The sequence below is a fragment of the Contarinia nasturtii genome, unplaced genomic scaffold (assembly GCF_009176525.2).
Source record: "Contarinia nasturtii isolate CC-2019 unplaced genomic scaffold, AAFC_CNas_1.1 Cnas_scaffold_695, whole genome shotgun sequence".
In the NCBI taxonomy this organism is placed as follows: domain Eukaryota; kingdom Metazoa; phylum Arthropoda; class Insecta; order Diptera; family Cecidomyiidae; genus Contarinia; species Contarinia nasturtii.
Genome location: NW_022198046.1, coordinates 5,023,840 through 5,044,974, shown reverse-complemented (window position 1 = coordinate 5,044,974; position 21,135 = coordinate 5,023,840). Strand labels below are relative to the sequence as shown.

At 32.6% G+C, this 21,135-nt stretch overlaps 2 protein-coding genes across 3 annotated transcripts in view; one reads left to right on the top strand and one right to left on the bottom strand.

Annotated features, from left to right (window-relative positions):
* The window catches only part of LOC116340814 (myosin-G heavy chain), a 34,102-nt gene extending 24,346 nt beyond the window's left edge, over positions 1-9,756 (top strand). For both annotated transcript variants that reach the window (XM_031767506.1, XM_031767507.1), the window contains exons 3-9: positions 2,112-2,447; positions 2,606-2,849; positions 3,449-3,646; positions 3,712-3,838; positions 3,965-4,072; positions 4,139-4,744; positions 8,037-9,756. In XM_031767506.1, the coding sequence (XP_031623366.1) occupies positions 2,112-2,447; positions 2,606-2,849; positions 3,449-3,646; positions 3,712-3,838; positions 3,965-4,072; positions 4,139-4,744; positions 8,037-8,297 (1,880 nt within the window). In that variant the 3' untranslated portion in view covers positions 8,298-9,756. The remainder of the gene's footprint in view (positions 1-2,111; positions 2,448-2,605; positions 2,850-3,448; positions 3,647-3,711; positions 3,839-3,964; positions 4,073-4,138; positions 4,745-8,036) is intronic.
* A 446-nt stretch (positions 9,757-10,202) lies between these two features.
* LOC116341107 lies at positions 10,203-20,930 on the bottom strand. The gene is made up of 4 exons (XM_031767976.1): positions 20,708-20,930; positions 11,583-11,746; positions 11,259-11,491; positions 10,203-11,189 (listed from the first exon to the last, which is right to left on the bottom strand). Exons 2-4 carry the CDS (start codon positions 11,679-11,681, stop codon positions 11,135-11,137), a joined length of 387 nt encoding a protein of 128 aa, XP_031623836.1. The 5' UTR covers positions 11,682-11,746; positions 20,708-20,930; the 3' UTR covers positions 10,203-11,134.
* Positions 20,931-21,135: the final 205 nt, after the last annotated feature.

Below are 21,135 nucleotides of genomic sequence, written 5' to 3'. Positions count from 1 at the left end.
CTCAAGTCCACGCTAATGTGCAATGGCATTTGCTATACAAATACATGCACAAGAGAACAGATAAAAAACCAACAACCATGCAAAAATAGAACAAGTAAATCAAAGCAACTATTTAGCAAGTAATGAGTTGGGAGAGAGAGAGCGCGCTTGCGCAGGCACATTAAAATACACAGTCGCCTCGATGAACAAGTGTTTTTTTTATTACAATTCTTTGTGTCTCCCAACGGTGTATTTTTTTTCTATAATGTTGATGGCTGCATTCCAAAGAGTCGTATGACAGCTGTGTGCACTGCTGAATGAAAGATACACTCTGCACTCACATTTTACGAAAGGAATACTAATTTTGCGACCACTAATCTTTTCGGGTTTGGAAAGCCGCTGCGTTTGTCCCATGCAAATGCAATTGAAACAAAAAAAAATAGAGATAGATATACATTTTATGTACCAGATATGTCTGTTTTGAGCAATTTCATCCACAATGCTCCTTTAATACAATTGAGCAATTCTTTAACCGGTTTTATTGAATACACAGAATTTGGATATAAAATAAAACTAATAATGAAACAAGTTTAGTTCAATAATACATGCACCTCGCAGTTGTTGAATGATGTGATCATTTAAATGGAAGTTCATTGGGAACTGAATGAATTTCTGAGTAAATGTTTAACCTTTGATCAGTAAATTTTAATATTGTTTCGTCATCTCATCTTCAAAAAAAGAAATCAATTATGCGCTAACAAAAAGACCTGAATCATTCGTTTGCTAACATCCCAACCGAATATGGAATATTTTAATGGATCCACACACAGAGAATATTTAATTGGCAACGGAAGAAAAAAATAAATAATATAAATTAAGAAAGGATCAAATTAAAGAGAAAAAACCAAATTGACACCGGTTATATTCACTTAAGCGTACAGTTGTTTTTCTGCATACACTACATTGTTTGCAAGAATTGTACATTAAGTCAAAGTGTGTTGCGTGTGTCATTTTTTTTCGCCTTGTGCTGATATCAAGAACAAGCAACCGATGGATTGAGAGAATGAGATTGATGAATCTTTGCGGTGAGTTCGACGTTGATGGTACCGAGTAGAAGCGTCGTGTTGTGTGTATGCTGGTTTTTGTATAGTATATTTGATAATTTTGCACAGCAAGACATTGAAACGGCCCCAAACGTATAACCATACTGATATATTATGCAGGGAAACGAAGTGAAAAGATACATGTGTGTACAAAATTCAAAGGCGTATAAAATATTGTGGCATTTAATGGCGACAATATTTATGGCTAGAATGTTGATGGTTCGATTGTCAATGCGTTCAATGTGTGTGCTCGAACACACAACGGAAGAGTTCATCAGGCACTGAGTTGTTGTCGTTGTTTTCTTTTTCTTGCTCTTTCTCTCTTTCGTGTTCTCTTCATTTTTACACTTCTTTACTTCTTTTATTTTTTTCCATTCTTCGATATATATTTGCTCTACAAGTCGTACGGGTTACATTCTGCTTTGTAGCTAGAATATGAGGTTTTCCCACGCACATTCAGTTGATCAATAAAAGTTGACTTTGAAATAAATGACAAGTAGCAATATCTACCGGTTACATGGCATGGAAGAGACTCTTTTAGCTCTTTGTGAGTTGTTCGTTTTCATTGCTTCACGTCACAAATCGCCCAGAATTCAAAACCATCGATTGACTGCGGACAAAACCATTTTCCATTCATTTTCTATGTTTTTATCATTCACTCTCTCACTCTTGTAACAAAATATTTAATGAGGCAATGACACTGTGTGTGTCATTAAATGCATGTAAATTAACTACAATTATTTTTCACTTCAAAATAACGCCATCTGAATGAGTGAATGAATGAAGAAAAAAGTGGGCATGGATAATGACTGTCACACTGCATACAAATGACATTTGATGAAGTTTGATATGATGCTGTTGAAGAGAGAGTGTCTCACACACGTCCAATTCAATCGATACTCTTTTTTCTTCCTTCAAAATAAATTGTTGCAACAATTTAGCATGCTAATTTTCTCAATGGTCTTTGGATTCTTGGTCTTTGATAATACAATGTTGTTAACTTTTTTCCTTCTTTTTTTTCATAAACAGGTGATACTCCGTCCAATGATGACGCATCCACATTTGTAAGGAATTTAACATCATCGACTTCGTTACACCACCATTCGTCCAGTCTATCAAAGCAATTGAAATCGGCATCGTTGGCCGCCTCATTAAATGCTATTGCTGCCGCATCAGCAACAAATTCACAGCAAGCACAAAAGTTCAAGGGCAAACGAAAATCAATCATTGGCAACAATAGCAGCAGTATTTCAAATGCAGTGGATAAAATGTTAAGTGATCGTTTAAATTTAGCCGATAGTAAAAAATTTTGTGATATGAGCAATCGTACGAGTCCTATTCCTAATTTGACTGAAAATAGCAACGGTAATTCATTCTCTTTCTTTTATCTTTTTTTTTTCTCTCACTCACCATTCAATTTTATTGTCCACATTAATTATTTTCACATCGTTGACTTTAAAACAATTTTTTACATTATGTGAATTCCGTTAATAATAATAAATAAATGCGCATGACGTCGACAGGTAATAGCGAGGAAGCAACAGATTTGTCTGACACAAAAGCGATATCAGTAAGTGCAATGGACTATTTCAAAGCAACACCGAACAACGGTGACACATTCAGTACAACAATCAATAACAATAAGTTGATAACCAACAATAACGCAAACATTAAAAACGAACGATTCAGCCCACCACAACAAATGCAATCACAAAATACAGCACAATCAAACGGAGCCAACACCGATGCACACTCATCAAATTCACGGTAAGTAAAAGTTGTCTTTGTTTTTCGTATCGTTATCAACTATCGTTCACATTTTTTTTACGGTCGAGGTATTGTTGTACATGATAAAAATGTACACTGATTTCGGACACGTTTCATATTTAACAAAAAAAAAAAGACAAATATCGTGTAACTTTGATGTGGAAATAGGCAATTTGTTTGATTATTCACGTCTCTCGGGGCTCTTTTGATCGAAAATCTGGCAAATAGCAGAATATAATGCATGACGTTCCATCAATGAAGAGAAAGCAATTATTATTCATACATCATAAATAATGTTGATGGCATTTTGTACGGAATGAAATTCCTACAAAGAAAAATGCAGCCTTTTTTATTCATAATAATATAAAACCATTAATAATGAGAAATTAATTGCATTTATCACATTCTTACACCGTGTTGATAAGAATTTTTCCACGTGTGGAACACGGAGCCACTTTTTCACATGACATTTCAAATGTCAAACGAATTGCTACTAGTGATAATATTGTTTAGTTTGTACAATTCAACAACTCCAAAATGAATTCACACAAATAATTTCCCGAATAATCTGAATCTATATTAAATTGTAATCTCTAAAGGTCAAGAAGTGTAACACCGTCTTCACATCCCGGCACACCGCCACAGCATCAGCCAAATGATTTATTGTCGGGATCAAATTTTTCAACCAGTTTGGCAAATAGTCTTACATCTGGTCAAATAAAACCTGAATTCGCAACCGCTCGAACTTATTCAGATCAACTACGGAACTTTGCAGCTAAATATAATGCATTAAATGAGTATGTTCACCATGAATAGCTTGTTCTTGGGTTTATTTTTAATCACGGATTTCTTCGTATTTCAGATCAAACAGTGTTCGTAATTCACTATTCGATTCCAGATTTAATATGAGCTCAATGAAAACGGGAATAACCAAAGACATGACATCACCGGAGACTATGAAACGAACAACCACAACAGTCCCGTCACCGGTGAGTTTTCAACACATTTGACATGTTCAATTGAACACCTCTTTCAACCAACACATTTAATGAAAAGATTTACTAACGGTTCACATAATATACATGTTTCCGCTTTGATTTCATTTTAAATTTTAGATATCGAATACCGCAAACAATTTGATATCAACATTATTTTCAACATTTCCGCCAACTGCATTTCCATCGTTGATCGATATGCGGGGTTCACAACTACTGCTATCATTGGTAAGTGCATTAACTAATTGCGCCATTGAAAATATACAGATCCTAACCATTGTATCAATTTTCCAGGCGCAGGCGGCAAAAGATAGTGAAATAAAGCATCATATTTTGAATGGACCACAAAAGCGACTGACCAAACGGCAAACACCACCGATTCACACAAATGCGTTGCGTTCACAACAATCACCTCCATCAAATGCAAATACATCTCCGCAAAATCGTATTCCATTGCCGGCAAATATACCAAACACACTTCAGCTGTTGTCATTACAGCAAAAGGCGAACTCTCTGCTAAATAATCAACCATTTTTAGCATCACCGTCATCATCATCGTCGGCACCATCGATCAGTCAAACGTTGACGTCCACTTCAAATAGTAATCGAACAAGAGCATTGTCTCCCCTAGATTTGAGTGCATCAACGCCAATCGTGGCAAAACGTTTAAAAATCGAATCACAAAGTCCAAATCGAAGGACGGCATCACCGTCACCAACAACAGTTCAACATCCAAGAACAAGTTGTGGCAGTAACAGTGAATATCCGACCGCAGCAGACGCATCGCCAGCACAAAATCAACGTCGATGTCATGCCCAAACCGATGAGATCAACTCCTGGACCGTTGAACAAGTGTGCAATTTCGTTGGTAGCATTGACATTTGCGCAGAATACGTAGAGGTAAGTGTTTTTCATTTGCTGTGTTTCGTTTTTTTTCTCTCTTCATTTTCGTGCAATTTTTATATCGTTTGCAATACCCCGTAATCTTTGGCAATAAAATGATCGTCGTATTTTAATAAATGGCAAATGAGTATTAAAGACAGTTTTTATACGCATTTTCACACTTTTAATGCCACTTGAGTGATTTTACATTGGTCGCATCGTTTGGATTAAAAATAGTAATAATTTATTTTTGCTCATTATTCGGGCTGCACACAAAACACGCATATTTAGCAAGACAGAAAAAAAGCACATACTATTCCCCACTCAAAATCTTATCCCATAAAATTGAGACATAAACATTTTTACTCTTTCTTATGCGCGCATAACGTTAATTTATTGGCGAAAAAAAAAGTTTAAATACACATGATAACAAACAAACAAACAAAAAATTAGTCACACCAACCAGCTCCGAAACATTCAATTAGCAGTTGCAAGCTATTTCATAAAAGCCATCATTTTATGTTGATTTTATTGAAGCGATTTTAATGCGTTTTCTATGTGCACAGATAAACAAATCATTATTTAGTTTATGATTATTTTCACATTGGTTTGATTCGATTTTTAGTGATCATTTCCTGCTTGCGATTATTGTATTTATAATCAAATCGGTTTATTTTAGAGAAACAATATCATCACCAATAAAATGGTATAGTTAAAATTCAATACTTGTTCTGTACACACTTGTTGACGTCCACGCATTCACCGAAAAAGAAAAAAAAATTGTACTCGGCAGCTGGCACACGATTTGGTTAAATCGAAAATTGAAATGTTGTTCTCGTTCAAATATCATACATATTAAGGTTGATTTTTCAGAATCCAGCAAGTTTTCCATTGTTAACTTTGCGTGTTTCGACAAATTGTAAAGAGCATACACAGAAAGTTGAATAAAAGCGAACAAAATCAACGCAATTATAGTAAATTGTATGTTAGCCCGAGTGGCATCGAATCTACACACATCTGAAGGCTGCTGGCTATCCTGACCATAATATAATATACAACTTTTGACTTTTGAACATTTTTGTTTGTAAAAAAAAGAACAGTGTGTCTACAAACGATAAATCGATTTGATTTCGTACGGCAAACCTTTTGTTTATCCTCTCGCACTGTTATTCACTGTGCATAAAAATTACGCTGCCGACATCAGAAATGCCAAAGATCATTTCATTTGATCATTCTACCCGTGTCCATTTCGAATGGAAAATGTACACCAGCAATTAACAGATAGACCAATATAAAGGCGTATGGTGGCCCAATTTTGCCTATCTAAATCATGCATGTGCAAACAGGAATAACAACAATAAAAAAAATCGCCACACAACGAAGCACACATTGAAAAGAGGACTCAACTGTTGCCATACTAATAATTTAGCTAATTGCATTTGTCTTGGGGCCAAAGAAAAAAAAGTTCACTTTGTTTAAAGTTGATGCAAAGTAAAAAAAAGTCAGTTTTTTTTGTATATGCAGTGACTTGAGATAGGCATTTGCAAAAGGTCAGCCGAAAGAAAACATATCCATTATGAACAGATACACAGGCAGACACGTGAAAGCCTTTTTGCCTTCGTGTGGTCAAACACACTTATGAGAGAGAAGGGGAGGGAGAGAGAGAGAGAGAGAAACAAAACACACCAATGAACCAATATATAGCAAGCATCGAACTAAAACAGCAGTGTTCATGTTTCAAATATTGCCTTGGTTTAAGTCAAGTTGCGATCCTTGTCGCCTGTTTTTCAAATGACTGCGCGACTCATTTTGTTGCACACACACTCAACATGTATGCTCCACGATGAACTCAAAACGAAGAATAAGCAGCAGAAGAAGAAGAAGAAGAAGAAAAAAAACCACCTGAAGAATTTGCAAAATAGCCGCAAGGAAGTCAATTTTCTCTGAATAAGATCCTGCATCTTTGTAATAATTGCCATTTATTCTTGAGCTCAGTTCGACGATAAAAAAAACATTTATTTTGTCATGCAAATTACTTATGTTATGATTGCATTCGCACATACTTTCAGCTCATTCTCGTGTATTTACCAAATAGATCGATGGCGAAGACAACATACATAAAATGTGCTTAAAATCTTGTCAATAATTTGTCGATGCAATTTATTGGAAATAAATTGCATTATTTTCAAATAAGTGCAAAGCCATCGATATCAGTCCTAATCAGACATGCACCAGCATTACGCTGACGAAAAAAAAACGCCATATCTTTTATCCATTATATTTTGCAAGAAAAAACAACAAAGCTAAATGTAGTGCGTTCACATTTAACTCAATAATTATACGGAACAGTGTAATCTACAAATTTAGAAAAATATGAGTGCATCCAAGTTCCAATAATTCATAGTTTAATGTTCGTCTTGCCGAAATAAAATGCATTGATAAAAACTGTTCGACGAACAGAAGAAGCATATAGACATACGAAAAAAAGAGGGGAATTAAATGGCACGCGCCTCCGGCACGATCTACCTCTTCTGTTTTTATTATTATAACCTCATCCGCAACAGCAAAAACAACAAGTAACAAAACGAACGAGATAAAAACAGCATATATAGGAAAAATTAAATTCTCAAATGCCTAGCAAGAGATGCACCGTGCGCGCAAGCAATTCACTTCTTCTGCTTTTTTCCTTGCTCTCTTATTGCAAATGCGCATGCGAAAAACAGTTCTACATATCGCATGGCACAGGTATTTGTACATAATGCCTCTGATAATAATCACTGGGTGCAGTTCAAACATTTTGTCCATTTTTTTTTACTTTGACTGTATGTTTTTTTTCATGCCTGCCTACTTTATTACATTTTGCAATTTTCTTTCGTTCGTTCGTTTTTATAAATTCTTATTCTTTGTTTCATGACGTTATTATAGTATTCCACGTGAGGCATGTTCTTTTTTTTGCTCAAGTTTTTATGAGCCGTTTTTTTTTCTCAATGGATTGCATAGATCAACTGCAACCTTTTCATTCATTGTATTGCATATGCGTACGATTAATGGTGTACAGAGCGTATAAGACATTTTATCACTTCGAGTTCAAAACGTTTTGAACGAGATTATTATTTTTTTTTTACTAAAAAAAAGGTTCAAAGTAACTTTGTTTTACAGGAAAATTGACTTGTCTGGTTTCATTTGATTCAATTAGCGTGTTTAATTAAAAAAAATACATATACATTTTGAACGTAGAAAGAGCAATTTAAATGAACACAACCAAAAACAATTTTAATTAACAACTTTTTCTCTTTTTTGTTACTTTCAGAATTTCCGCGAACAATGTATCGACGGTTCTGGGCTACCTTTATTAACTGAAGACCATTTAATGCATTCATTGAATATGAAATTAGGACCAGCATTGAAACTACGATCCATGCTATTGAAGAAGCTTGGCGGACCATGTCCATGTGTTTCATGTTGCAATGGCCCAACAAATCCACAAAACAATTCCATGGCGAGTGCCAGTTCAGCGCCGAGCCCGCTCACTAGCGTTCGACGACCGTCAAGCACCGGTTCTGGTACTTAAATCATTGAATACGAATAAACATATTAAAAGCAACGAATAAAATAAAACAACAACAGATTGTTTTCGTTAGATAAAATAAAGTTCGAATCAAACTCTAATTCAAGTTTAGAATATATATAAAAACAGAGAGAGAATATGAAAATAGATGTAAGTTTATCGAAAAGTCAAATCCTAAGAGGATACACACATATATATAAAGTATATAGATTTCATCTGCAATATTTATAAATGAATTTGTGAATTTATTTAATTTAACAATAGCAATCAGCTAGATTAATAGACATTATAAAAGTGTTTTCGAATGACAATCGCTTTTAGATACATCCCGTTTTTAAAAACGTAAATGATTTAGGTGCAAAAGACAATATAAACAATATTTAGATAAATCAAATATATTTAGATAGTTTTATGTTAAGCAATGAAAAATAGAAGCTAAATTAAAATTATTTTATGCATCATTGAGAGCACCCCCTAAGGCAGACTGATTTAATTTTTATATAATTTCAAATAAAATTACTGTTTATGAAAAATATGTGCTAAAAAAATCTCTCTCTTACACACACACAATTTCTCGATTTGATGGAGCTAATGACAACTGATTTGACTACCCAAATGTTTGTGTGTGCAACTGAAATCCCTCACAGCACTTTTGCAATATCACCAATTCAATTTATCACATGGTAGTTGTTATTCATTTATTCAACTAATTAATTGTAATTGCCATTGCTTGCGGGCCATTCCATCCATCTACCGCAAACAGTATATCAACACCAAACACTTTGAACACACACACACACAACCAATTAACAACAGGAATAATTGGCATTTTATGTTCACAATCGTCACACAAAACACGGACCATATTTATTCAAATAACTTTACATTGTTTGCATAGATTCCATAAAATGTATGTTCATTAAAACGATCATTATTATTGATGTAATGCATTGAAATGCACCAACTTTGTTGAACGGTCTGTACCATGTTGGTGGTTTGGATGAGAAAATATCAGTTGAATGTGAAATCAAAACAAAAAATAAGAAATTAATGTCATCTCTTCCCTTCACTTCCAAATCTGATTATATACAGCACAAGTCGAGTATATTCGTCATAGATGCACAAAAACGTACTTAATCATTATATTTAATTACACACTTAATTACAAGAAATTATTTAATATTTCAAACAAAGATTTAAAAATGAAAATACACGAATGATTTCGATTAAATTCGAATTTGTTATAAGTGTATACGAGAAAATGTTTTCCAAACACATAATCAAAAAGAAAATCAAACGCATATTTATAATTGCCAAAATAGACACACTTCCCAATGGTAAGAATGAAAAAAGCAATTTTTTTTTTGACCAGACATCCATCATTTCAAACTTAATGGCCCCTTTATGGAGACAATAACCATTAGAATTATTTTATTCGAAAATTTATAGCTAAGAGGAAGAAAAAAAAAATAATGTACTTATCCTTCGAACTGATGAATGACGGGAATGAAATCGAGCACCTGTTTTATGAAATTTTTATGTTTCGTCTACGATGCAATTATATATCAATCAAAACATTATAAAATGCAAAATACAGAATATTTATTTGAATTTCTGAGAAAAAATGTTGATCAGTATTCTTTTTTTTGAATAAAAGCAATTATAATAACAGTATATTCCATGTGTTTTTCTTGAAAGAAATTAATTTGCACCTTCGACGATAGCTGTATATCAAGCATATCCAGTTATAACCACATATTTCGTACTTAAGTGGAGTTTGGATTTGTGAGATGAATCCTAGCATGAATCATATACAAGCCGTAAAGCAGTGGACAAACCTGCAGAGAATCTCGGTGACTCATAACAGACACTGCAAACTGATGAACTGATGATTAAAAGACAAGAGTATTGCATCTTATTATTATCGATTTATTTAATACATTTGTCCGTAACTATAGGTAAAATTAAAACAAAAATAAAGTTGGTGAATAGACTGCATTCATATCGTCCACTGAAAATGCTATTGGATTTTATGCTTTGAAAACTTATACGTTTACCTATTCGGTCAAATATCAGATGACAAAAAGGGACGCAGTTGCTTTCAATAGATAAAAATGATGTGCATAGTATAATTGACAATTACAATACACATAGAGATAGGATTAATTCCATTCTCAAACTCTTAAGAAACATTGCAACTATTCAATTCTTGATTTTCGATTATAATATTAATTGTAATGGATGCACATTTGCCATATAGTATTTATATAACTTGAATGAATGTTTATTTTTCTTCTTTTTCTGTAAAATCTTCTATGAATTGATGTATATACATTTTGGTTGTTTTAATATTCTAAATCAGAGTGTTGAAACAAACTTTTTTTTAATGAAAACATCGAAATTGTTACAATCAGACACTTTTTTTCGGAGGTGCAAATATAAAATGCTTTGTTACCTCCGACAAACGGTTCTTGAATTACAACGAGTGTGGCAACCAGTATTAATTTATATTTATTTTCCTTTTATTCTTTGATACGTATAGTAAGATGTTCCATATTAATTATCTTTGATTTTCGCATCAATGCTTTTGGCATAATATTAGATATTCATTTAAAAAATATATGTTTATTAAAAAAATGACTTGAGTTTAAAAAAAAATCTGAAAAGAGAACATTTTGTTTCAATGAATAATATAATGAAATGCTTATGTTAATTGACCGGTGTGACTGTGACAATGGTTGGATTTAAAAATCAATTGTTATTGTTTTTATTGTTGTAGTTATTGGAACAAATTGTGTTAAAAAGTAAATGTTGGTCATCGTTCAAATCTCCAAAGAAATTTATTTTTTGAAGCAGGAAATTGGATTGAAGTAGCATTGTCTATAACGTGTTTGACTAAAAAGAAAGAGGGACATTCGTTTAAAATAAAATAATGACGCTTTTTGAAGGAATAGGAAAATTTACCGTTTTGACACAAGCTGTCGGTATGGATCAAGCTGCCATAGTGGGAAATTTAAGTTGCCTCCACTGCCGCCTCTCATTCCAAGCGTATTTGTGGGATAAAATGATCGAAACTGCATTTGATATCTGTCTGTCGGCTCATCCATGTTGAAATACTGAAAAGATTGCATTGGCCGATAGAATGGATACGAATTTTTTTCCAAATCCGACATCCCCAATTGATTGTCCGATGATTCCTGTTTTAATGAAAATAACAAATACAGATTTAATTCCATTTCTTTCACACCTAACGATATTTAGGGATTTACAAAGTTTTTATGAACATACCTGACTGTCGGTGTTTCCATTCGGCCGAGACACGGACACACCAATCAGCATTACAAAGATCAATAGTTGGCAGACTTTCTGCATGTTTGTTTGCGACATTTCTCTAATTTAATGTGTTTTGAATATCGAAAAATTCAATCAACCTTCAAGAGCTACTACGACCGCTGCACAAAAAAAAAAAAAACAAAAACAAAGAAAAACGGTAAATGTATTTGAATCTTTTTCAAACTCCAGACAATTGAAAGTTAGAAGAAAATGATATTATGCGAAGGCTTCCCAATAAATAAGCTTTACAGGATTTATTCAAATCAACATTCATGAAATTAATTATTATTAGAAATTATGAAAAGCATGTGATAGTTAATGGGCGTGCAAAATCAAATTGACGATGTGAGTGGATACAGTATCAAAACAGTAAAATATTGAAAATGTACTGATGACTTTAATCCTTTGTTTGAGTGAATATTGAATCTGAGCATATAGTCCACATCAAATGCTATATTGTTTGAGTTTTCACATCTCTTATATAGCTTCCAATCATGGGGAAAATTATTTAAAAGCAAACTCTTCCTTCTACGAATTCGTTAAATGTCTGGCCATTTATGTTGATTCTTATAATCTCCATTGTACATAAACTGATCCATTCACATTTTCTTATTGGCGTTTATTGTGAAAAGTTATAATTTGATTAATCTACTTCATATGTAAACAAAATATCCATAACAACAATCTCCCACAAGGTATGGGATACCATTTCTTCACTTGTTGATGATGGATGATTTTGAATCCTTGCAAATGAAATGTTTTAATCTGTGTCTGGTAATACTTGTATTTATTTAAATATTTTAAACGACAATTTGATGTAGACTTTATGTTAAGCCAGGTAGAATAAATCGATTTTCCGCTAGAAGTGGACTCAAATATATTAATCGGTTTTGACATTATAATTTTGTTCGGGCGTGATTGATTGCTTACACTTGTTGCATTCACCACATAAAAAAATTGTTCGTGTCAAATTATACACGTAGGCCAACACGATTTGTTGATGTGAATAAACAAATTAAAATTGTGTCTGAGTTCAGTTGAACTAAATACATTTCGGCTGCAACGTGAGAAGAGATTCACTTTGTCTCATCAAAATGAACATAAATCGAAATAAAGTTCGGTATGACAAGTGACGCACTGGTGACTGAACAAATATTTACATACTAATTTGTCGTTTTGAACGTGAACAAATTTATGGGGCAAGAGTTGCCATTTTTCCTCATCATCACATCACATTATTCGTGTGTTTTATTACATTACTAATTTTTATGCCAACTTCAATTCCACTGAGAAATGAATCCATATTATTGCAGGCCATTTTGGCGATACCAAAATTCGTTCAACATGCCAGAGCAAAACTTTGATTTGATGAGAAAATTTGTGGAAAACTATATTTTACTAAATCGGATCCTTTTGTCAACCTTTTTTTTCGACAGAAATTTATGCTCTCCGACTAGTTTCACACTCAATACATATTCCAAATGTAAATTTGCTATAATATAGAATGGATAGCAATTTTCTTGTATCTGTTTGATGCTTATATAAATATCAGTTTGTGGAAATACATCGGCTTCAAAGATGTATAAAACCATGAAAAAGAGACATGAGAGAATAAGTTGCGTGAGAAGAATTTATTTGAATGTTGCGTCATTTGTTGGTTTTGAAGTTTAAAAATAATGTCATAAATTAAGGCTGCGACAAAGAAGGAGTTCTATAACGGGATGAGACACTTTGATATGATCGTGTGCGCGTGATAAATTTTTAATCTACATTTGTCACGGTAAAATTGATACCATGGAAATCGGTGCCGGCATATATTCCATGGGCTTATCAGATGTTAATTTAAAAATGTAATGTACAAATTGCAATAACCGATAAAAAAAAGATGTCAACATTTGAAGAAATCGAATCAATGCTGTTGATGACAACAACTCAAGTGTATTACGATAACATTTGGTATTCATAGCAAGCATTTACTTTAATCAACGTCGTAAGAAAAAAAAATGACAAGAAAAGGGTATGCAAATCGTGATCAAATATCCACTTTTATTTGAGACGAGTATGCAACTTGGGCACAGGCAAATGGTCGACGTACTGTGCGCTATTCAGTAGATGAAATCAACAAGTGGTGTAACGAAACCAATTCATGTGTATCAACAACATATTATGATAATATTCATGTGTACATCGGGCGCCTACGATTTAAAAAAGATTTCAGATTGAAAGCATTTTTTGAACATAATATGATGCAAGCATTTCCATCTATTTTAATTGACATGTGTGTTCGGTGACATCATAGTAAGAAAAAACAAGTGATTTTTATAAAAACAGCGCAATTGCGAAAGAAGTCTGTTGTCTTGTGCAGTTTGTCCTTTTTTTGATACAGGTCTTATGTTTGTGACAGCCAATAATTTCATGTATAAATGTTACAATTTAAATATCGATAACAATTGACATTATGTTTTACAATGGAATGATGCAATATTACGGTGCAAACACGCGGAATTATGTAAACTGTTTTCATTCTACATTACTCCCGTGTCACCGCCGACCGAATTCATAACATGAATTAGCAATTTACGTACAATTCATATGTTTTAATTTTGTGTGTACGCTTGCAATTTCGCATGGCATATTTTTCTATCCACCCTTGGTTCTTGTTTTCGAGTTTCAAATATTGAGATAAACGGACATGTGTTATGTCAAACAACAATTTTTTTCGTCAAACATAAACAAATCACCACGGTTTGACATTCAAGGGATGAGAAATTGAATGAAGAAGATGTAGTAAACATTAGGCTCTAAACGCCCTCTCGAGACATGTTCAATTGTTCATGTTCATGTGTTTTTTTCCTCTTTTCGCCTTCAATCTCTGGTCCGATAGATTGTTATTTTTCCATTCAAAGAGAAGCGATTTCTGCCCGAAATTTCAGTGAATACAGTTTTTAATCTTCTATGTTTTTGAAGCTTCGTACTTATTTTTGATTGTTTTCTTATGCATGCAGAGTTGAATGATTGTGTCCATTGCCAATTGTTATCCACACGGGATGCAAATAGAAAGGCGTTGAGTGTGGGATTCAACATAAAAATGGTATTTACTTTGCTAAAATAAACATAAAATATCAAACTGATTTTTTTTTTGCTTCTCAGTAGCAAAAGTTAAAGAAAACCAAATGAGTGCTTCAATAACAATAGAAGGAAAACGAATTGTTTTTCTTTCTCTCTCTCTCTCTCTCTCTCTCTCTCTCTCAATCGAATAGTTAAATCAATTTGATATTAATCAAGTTTTTATTGGAAAGTTTTTGTTTTCTTTTGTGGTTCACTTTCAACTTTTCCCATTCAATTCACCTTGTTTTGTCCTTTCTTTCTCATTGAACAATTGAACATATATCAAGTCATAAAAAGGGCTTCTTTTATACATTTAAATATTTTCTTAGCATATTAATTTCCATTTAGTTGAAATCGGTTATGTGAAAAATCAATCGAAACTTTCTTGTCCCTGGAAGAACATTGAATGAGGAAATTTTGACGTGGGCGTTTATGTAATGGATTGAATTATGTGACATATTTAGTAAACAGGAAAATACTGTTCATGTCTAGAAAAGTGTTCTATTCACTTCGTTTTAACCACAAAAATATTTGAACACCAAAATTCAAAACAAAACGTTGTTGCAGCACCACAGAAATTATCCTGACACAGCAAAAAAGTATTTTGGCTGGGTTTTGTTTTTGTTTACTTAGTCCCCGAGTGACACAGTGTCATACAGAATTGATGTTTTACACTCGTGCATTGATAAATTGTAGTTTTTGTCCTTTCAACTCAATTTCAATCATTTCAAACAAAACAATTGACTGCAAACATGTAAACTCGATTGAAGGCTTAAGTGGGAATCGATCATAGGGAAAATGTGAAACTTTAGTTTCAATTTCAGCTAAAAATAAAATGCCTTACATCCGTAAGATGAACTTTTCCGCACTGTGATCCACAACATGCATTTATTACCTATCTTTTACCGTAAAGATGAATTCATGAAAAAACTGAATCTTATAAAAGTTTTGCGATACAAATAATTTTTGTTGGACTTTTCAATGCCTGTATGATATCGTTATCATATGAACATTTGCAGATGTTTTTTTTTTCACAAAAAGCTAACATTCAAAAAGCTAACACAACAATTGAGTGGTACCTGCGAAATATTTGTATGGGGAGTACCCCTAATATGCATTGAAATTTCTTCAAACTCTCGGAATGTTATTTTTGTGTGAAAAAAATAACCTGTGCAAAGTTTCAGCTCATTACGATATCGTACAAGCATGGCTTCCATACAAAAATTCAATTTTTTGAAATTTTTGAATGAAAAGTGTGTCGAAAGTTATTTGTATCCCAAAACTAACATCATATTCGATTTCCTCGTACCCAAAAACCCCCCAATACATATTTTTGAGTGTTTAAGAATACATTAAATATCACTTTTGGAAGAAAAATTGAATTTTTCCCATGGATGGCCATGGGCACGTTCAAATACTTCAAAGGAAAAAAAATAATTTTATTTTCCTTTATGCTTTCGCAATCGTCAAACTTGAATAAAAAAAATCTTTCAGTACCATCTTTTACAACAGAAAACCAATTCTACAAATAAAACGTGTCATAATTTTCTTTATCTCTAACTTGGATTTTGATCTTTATTTGACTTCAACAATAAATTTTTACATTCATTTGAATTGGATAGTGCATTTCAATGGGAAAGCTGCATAAGTGCGTTACGAGGTGTATGTTTTTAAGCACACAAAGAAAAGTCATTGATTTCTATGTGAACGAAATCTTATTTATAACAAAAACACTATAAACCTTTTATGATGGCGACGAAAGAAATCGGATCCTTCCACAAAAGTGTCCCAGTTAATAGATGTATTTTCAAGGAAATTGAATAAAATGCAATTGCTAGTATGTAAATGGATTTTTCCATCACGTGCGGACTTTTGCTCTGCAGTCCGATAGTTTTAACTTATTGCATAAACAAGACTATTGGAATGTCGTTATTGACTTAATACTAAATCTTCCGAGTTCTATTGATTTCACAAAAATATGCACACTATTGAAAAAACGCACATGTTTAATATTTAGCACATATGTATGAAAACCGCAAAAAAAAAACTTACAAATGAAAAAAAGAATTAGAAGAAAATCGAAGAAGTATATGTGACGCGTGATGCAATAACCATTTTATTTTCTCGGAAAAACTATGGACCCCTTACGAAAGATTTTGTGGAAAATAAACGTCGAATTTAATTTAAACGTCAGAAATGTGTGAAAGGAAATTCCACATTTCCATTGAAATTCGTTGATTTGATAAAGCTAGCATATGCATAAGCTACGGCAATGACATCCGATTTACATGAGATAAATTTAGAAAATCCTATAAATAAATAGTTTAACGCCATAGCACATATTCGCAATTTCCAAGCAATTTATGCGATAGACTTATTACTTGATTTGCATATTTAGTGGTTAAAAAATGATTAAAACGTATGTGATTTTACGCCAGTAGTGTGCGAGGTCCGATTTTTATGGGGGGTTCATTTTCAAAACTTCATTTTATCTATCCTCACATTTTTCACCAAAAAATCCTAGCAAATCGATAGAATTTTTCAAAATTCCATTCTAATAGGTTTTTTTATTCCACTCGAATCCGAATTGACTAAAAAAAAGAAATTGGAAGAATTTTTCTCTCTTCAGAAAGCCTAGATATTTTTTTTTTTTTTTAAATTAGGGTTGGGAAATTAAAAAAAAATCCTCTTCTCAAAAACACTAGCAAATCAAAAGAATTTTCAAACCATCAGGGAGGCGTATACTACTAAATCCTCCGCACAATACTGTTTTAAGCGTATGTATGAAAACTCCACTTTTCGAAATTAAAACATTAACACATGCAATATTCATAGGCATCACTCAACAAATGCCGTAACAATGTATGTTCACACATCAATACGTTAACACTTGTGCCAATTTATCGAACGGAAATGAAAATATCTATGGTATGAGTGTTTATCTAGGTGTCTATGTGAAATAAATTCAAAACTTATTAACATCAAAATATAACCTGTTTTTCATGCAAACAAAATGTCCACGTGTAGAATTGTTGAATTCTATAAAAAATCATTCTTGTCTTTATTTGGATCTTTTGTGTGAGCATTGGAAAACATATATGAAAAATATAGCCGAATTCATTGCCAGCTCTAATTCACTTAAATCATGAATGGAGGCCATTTGCTGTTTGAACGTCTGTTTTTCTTTCAAACACCTTCTTCTCTGGACAACGTTTCGGTATATCAAGTGTTGAAGCTGTTATAGTTGGATCGGTGCATGTCACTTATATTGTAAGCAGCAATTGATTGCGAATATAATTCAATTGAAATAAATAAACGTGACATTCAGCCCCGAAGAAAATTGTGGGCTAATTCATTTGAACGATGTAATTTAATCTTCATGAATCTGATTTGTAAAAATCAGTGAAGTGAACCAAAACAAAACCATTTCATTGGTTTTACTTACCGAACGAACTGGATCAATCTGAACGTTCCGACAATGGTTTACACTGTACACACGACCGTACAATGGCTGTGTGTGTATTAGTGTGCATTGCTATTCACGTACACATACGTCGCCATTCAAACCATTCTCGGAACGTTCCGCTTGCTCCGTTTCGTTCACAAAAAACGAAATCAATTCCGAGATACTGCTCCGAAATCGGTTTGTATGAGAAATGTCAAACCGGTTCACTTCACTGGTAAAAATTTGTCAATGCAAAAGATGCAACATAAAATACACTCTGTGATTTTTACTATTTTCTATTTTCCAAATGAAAAAAATGTTTTTTTGCATTTCACAAATTTCAATTTCCATCGATATATTTTTAAAAGATTTCCATAAAAAAAGAAGATAAATTCTTATCCAGAAAAGAGCCGTAGGATAGAGAAGCAGGTATTTGTGTATCTTCTCAAATTTCTGACAAGAAATTTCAATTAGATTTACTACCTTCTCACATCGATATGATCTATTTTTCTCCGATTCCAATCAATAAACGAGTCCAATTTCATTCATTTCGGCGAAAGAAAAATGAGGACACACTTTCAAAACAAGATAATATTTTTCACACACTTCAATTGCCTACAAAGGATATGATATACAACATTTATATAGAATCAGGCGGAGGCTATGTTTCAAAAAATAAATATAACATCTTTTCTATTGGATTTTTTAAACTTTGTTTTTCCTTCAAACCAAAAAAAAAATGTAAACATAAAGTTTTTAGATTAACTGTGATGTATAATATGATGATTAATTCTTTGTGATTTTAATACAAATTATAAATATTTCACTTAATTAAAAGCTTTAATATTTATTCAAGGTAAAAATGGAAACATCTTCCTTCGAATGAATTATGCCCAAAGCTCACTTTTTCTCTATTCCTTTCAAATGAATTTTTGTTATTTTTTTTTTCTGGCTAATAGAATTGTGAAGTTTTCTTTTCTCTACTATTGTGGGAAGTGTATTTGCGTCACTGAATAGTTAATGGAAGCAATTATTAAATATATTAGCATTTTCAGCATGTGCCTTTGAGCGTATGATGGAACATTTATATTGTCCTGCAAACTCTATTGTAATTACAACTGTTGATGTTTGAAGCTGTTGAACCCAATGAATATCATATTTGCTACAAGCTCGAGTTTTTGTTGTTTGTAATTGATTGTTCATATTTGCCAGCAAATTGGAGTGCAAAGTGCACGCGAAAAAAGTTCATAGCCCAGAGTACTATAAATGAACAGAACACCAGAAAAACCTTTTTGCTTACATGCAAAAAAAAATCCATCTACTTTATTTATGGCGTGGTAAACTGAATTAACGACGTGAAAATGGGTTGATTATTGACTTAACGTGTCTTTAATCCGGAAATTTATACATATTAGGAAGCATATGGTGGATGTTCTTAGCATTTTTTTGTAAGTCTCATTTATAAAAAAAAATGAGAAAAGGTCTTCGCAGCTATGTACACTTTTTTGTAAAATAGGCAAAGATAACTTTTTGGGTACATTTTTTGAATTCTTTGTTAAAGTTTTCTTCGATTTAAAAAATTGTTGTAATTTTCATAGCTCATCGTCTTAATCTTATTGACCCAAATCTAACCAGTGAAAGTCATTTTCATTTCGTTGTAGGCGTATCGCAGTGCTATCTTTATAATAATTAATTTTGGTTTTTTGATAAATTTCTTGGCAACTAACATAATGAAAATTTGGAAAATTGAGTGAAAATATTCATTAAGTCAAATGGTAATCCCAATGGGACTTGTTAATCGTGCATCAAACTGTTTCAATGTTATTCATGCTGTTTTCTTCACGTACATTTTGAATCGACGGACGTAGAAAGACTTTGCTAATTGGCCGGATAAAATTTAATTGAATGTTTTTTTTTCAGATTGTTTTAGGCGGTTAATATTGAAAATTGGCTGTTAACCAAATACTGTGGTTTAATGGTCAATTATTTCATCATTTCATCAATTTTTGTTTGGAAATTTTTCCGTTCGCAAACATTTAACTAAATTATCGAAGTTTTGTGGAAGATACTAACATTAGCCACAAAATTTTCCATTTTTACGATATGATAAGAAATGCACACACACACGTGATGTGGCCGAGATATAATCATAGACTTCAGATGCTTTTTCATATATTAAAGATTTCATAAGACGAAATATTAAATGACCGAATTAAATTACCACCTGACATAACAACGATTTATCACGTGCTTTCAATTAATATCAGCCCACGATTGACGGCCTTATTAAAAGCAATTATTCTAACATTTGCAATCAGAAAATTTCATTTTTTTCACATGTTCACATCTTTCTAGAGATAAAATAAATAAAACACCTTTTAAGAAAAAAAAAATTTAATTGCTTAACAACCAAAAAAAAAAAATTAAATCTCTAGAAATATAAAATGACTTTAATGTTATGAAAGGTGAGATTTTATTATTGGAAAATTGTATTTTGTAAAAAAAAAAGATTTTTTCAAATACTCACTATTCTTGATGATTTCAGGAAAATATTGTCGTAACGTTCGATCACAACAACGTTGAGTTTAAAAATTGCAATAAAATTGAGTTTGTTAAAAATAAATTCACAATTGAAATAATTTCCTTAGCTCTTTTGTTTTGTCTTATAAAATATCTAAAGAACTATTTGACGATGTTCAATAATGGTGAAAATGGATCGAGAATCGTGCTATAATATCAAAATACCACAACTGCACAATGCGAAAGTCTTTAAAACACTTAGCTGAAGCTTTGCATTTGATCCGTTTATATAGAGAGCGGTTGGCTGCTCAAACTGTGCGACATTATCCCTCTCGTTCAAATCCATTGCATGGATGTTTAACGGTATTGTGTTACTCCCACTTGTTGTTCGCGACTCTCATTGAATGCCATCACACACGTACGCACATCCACTTT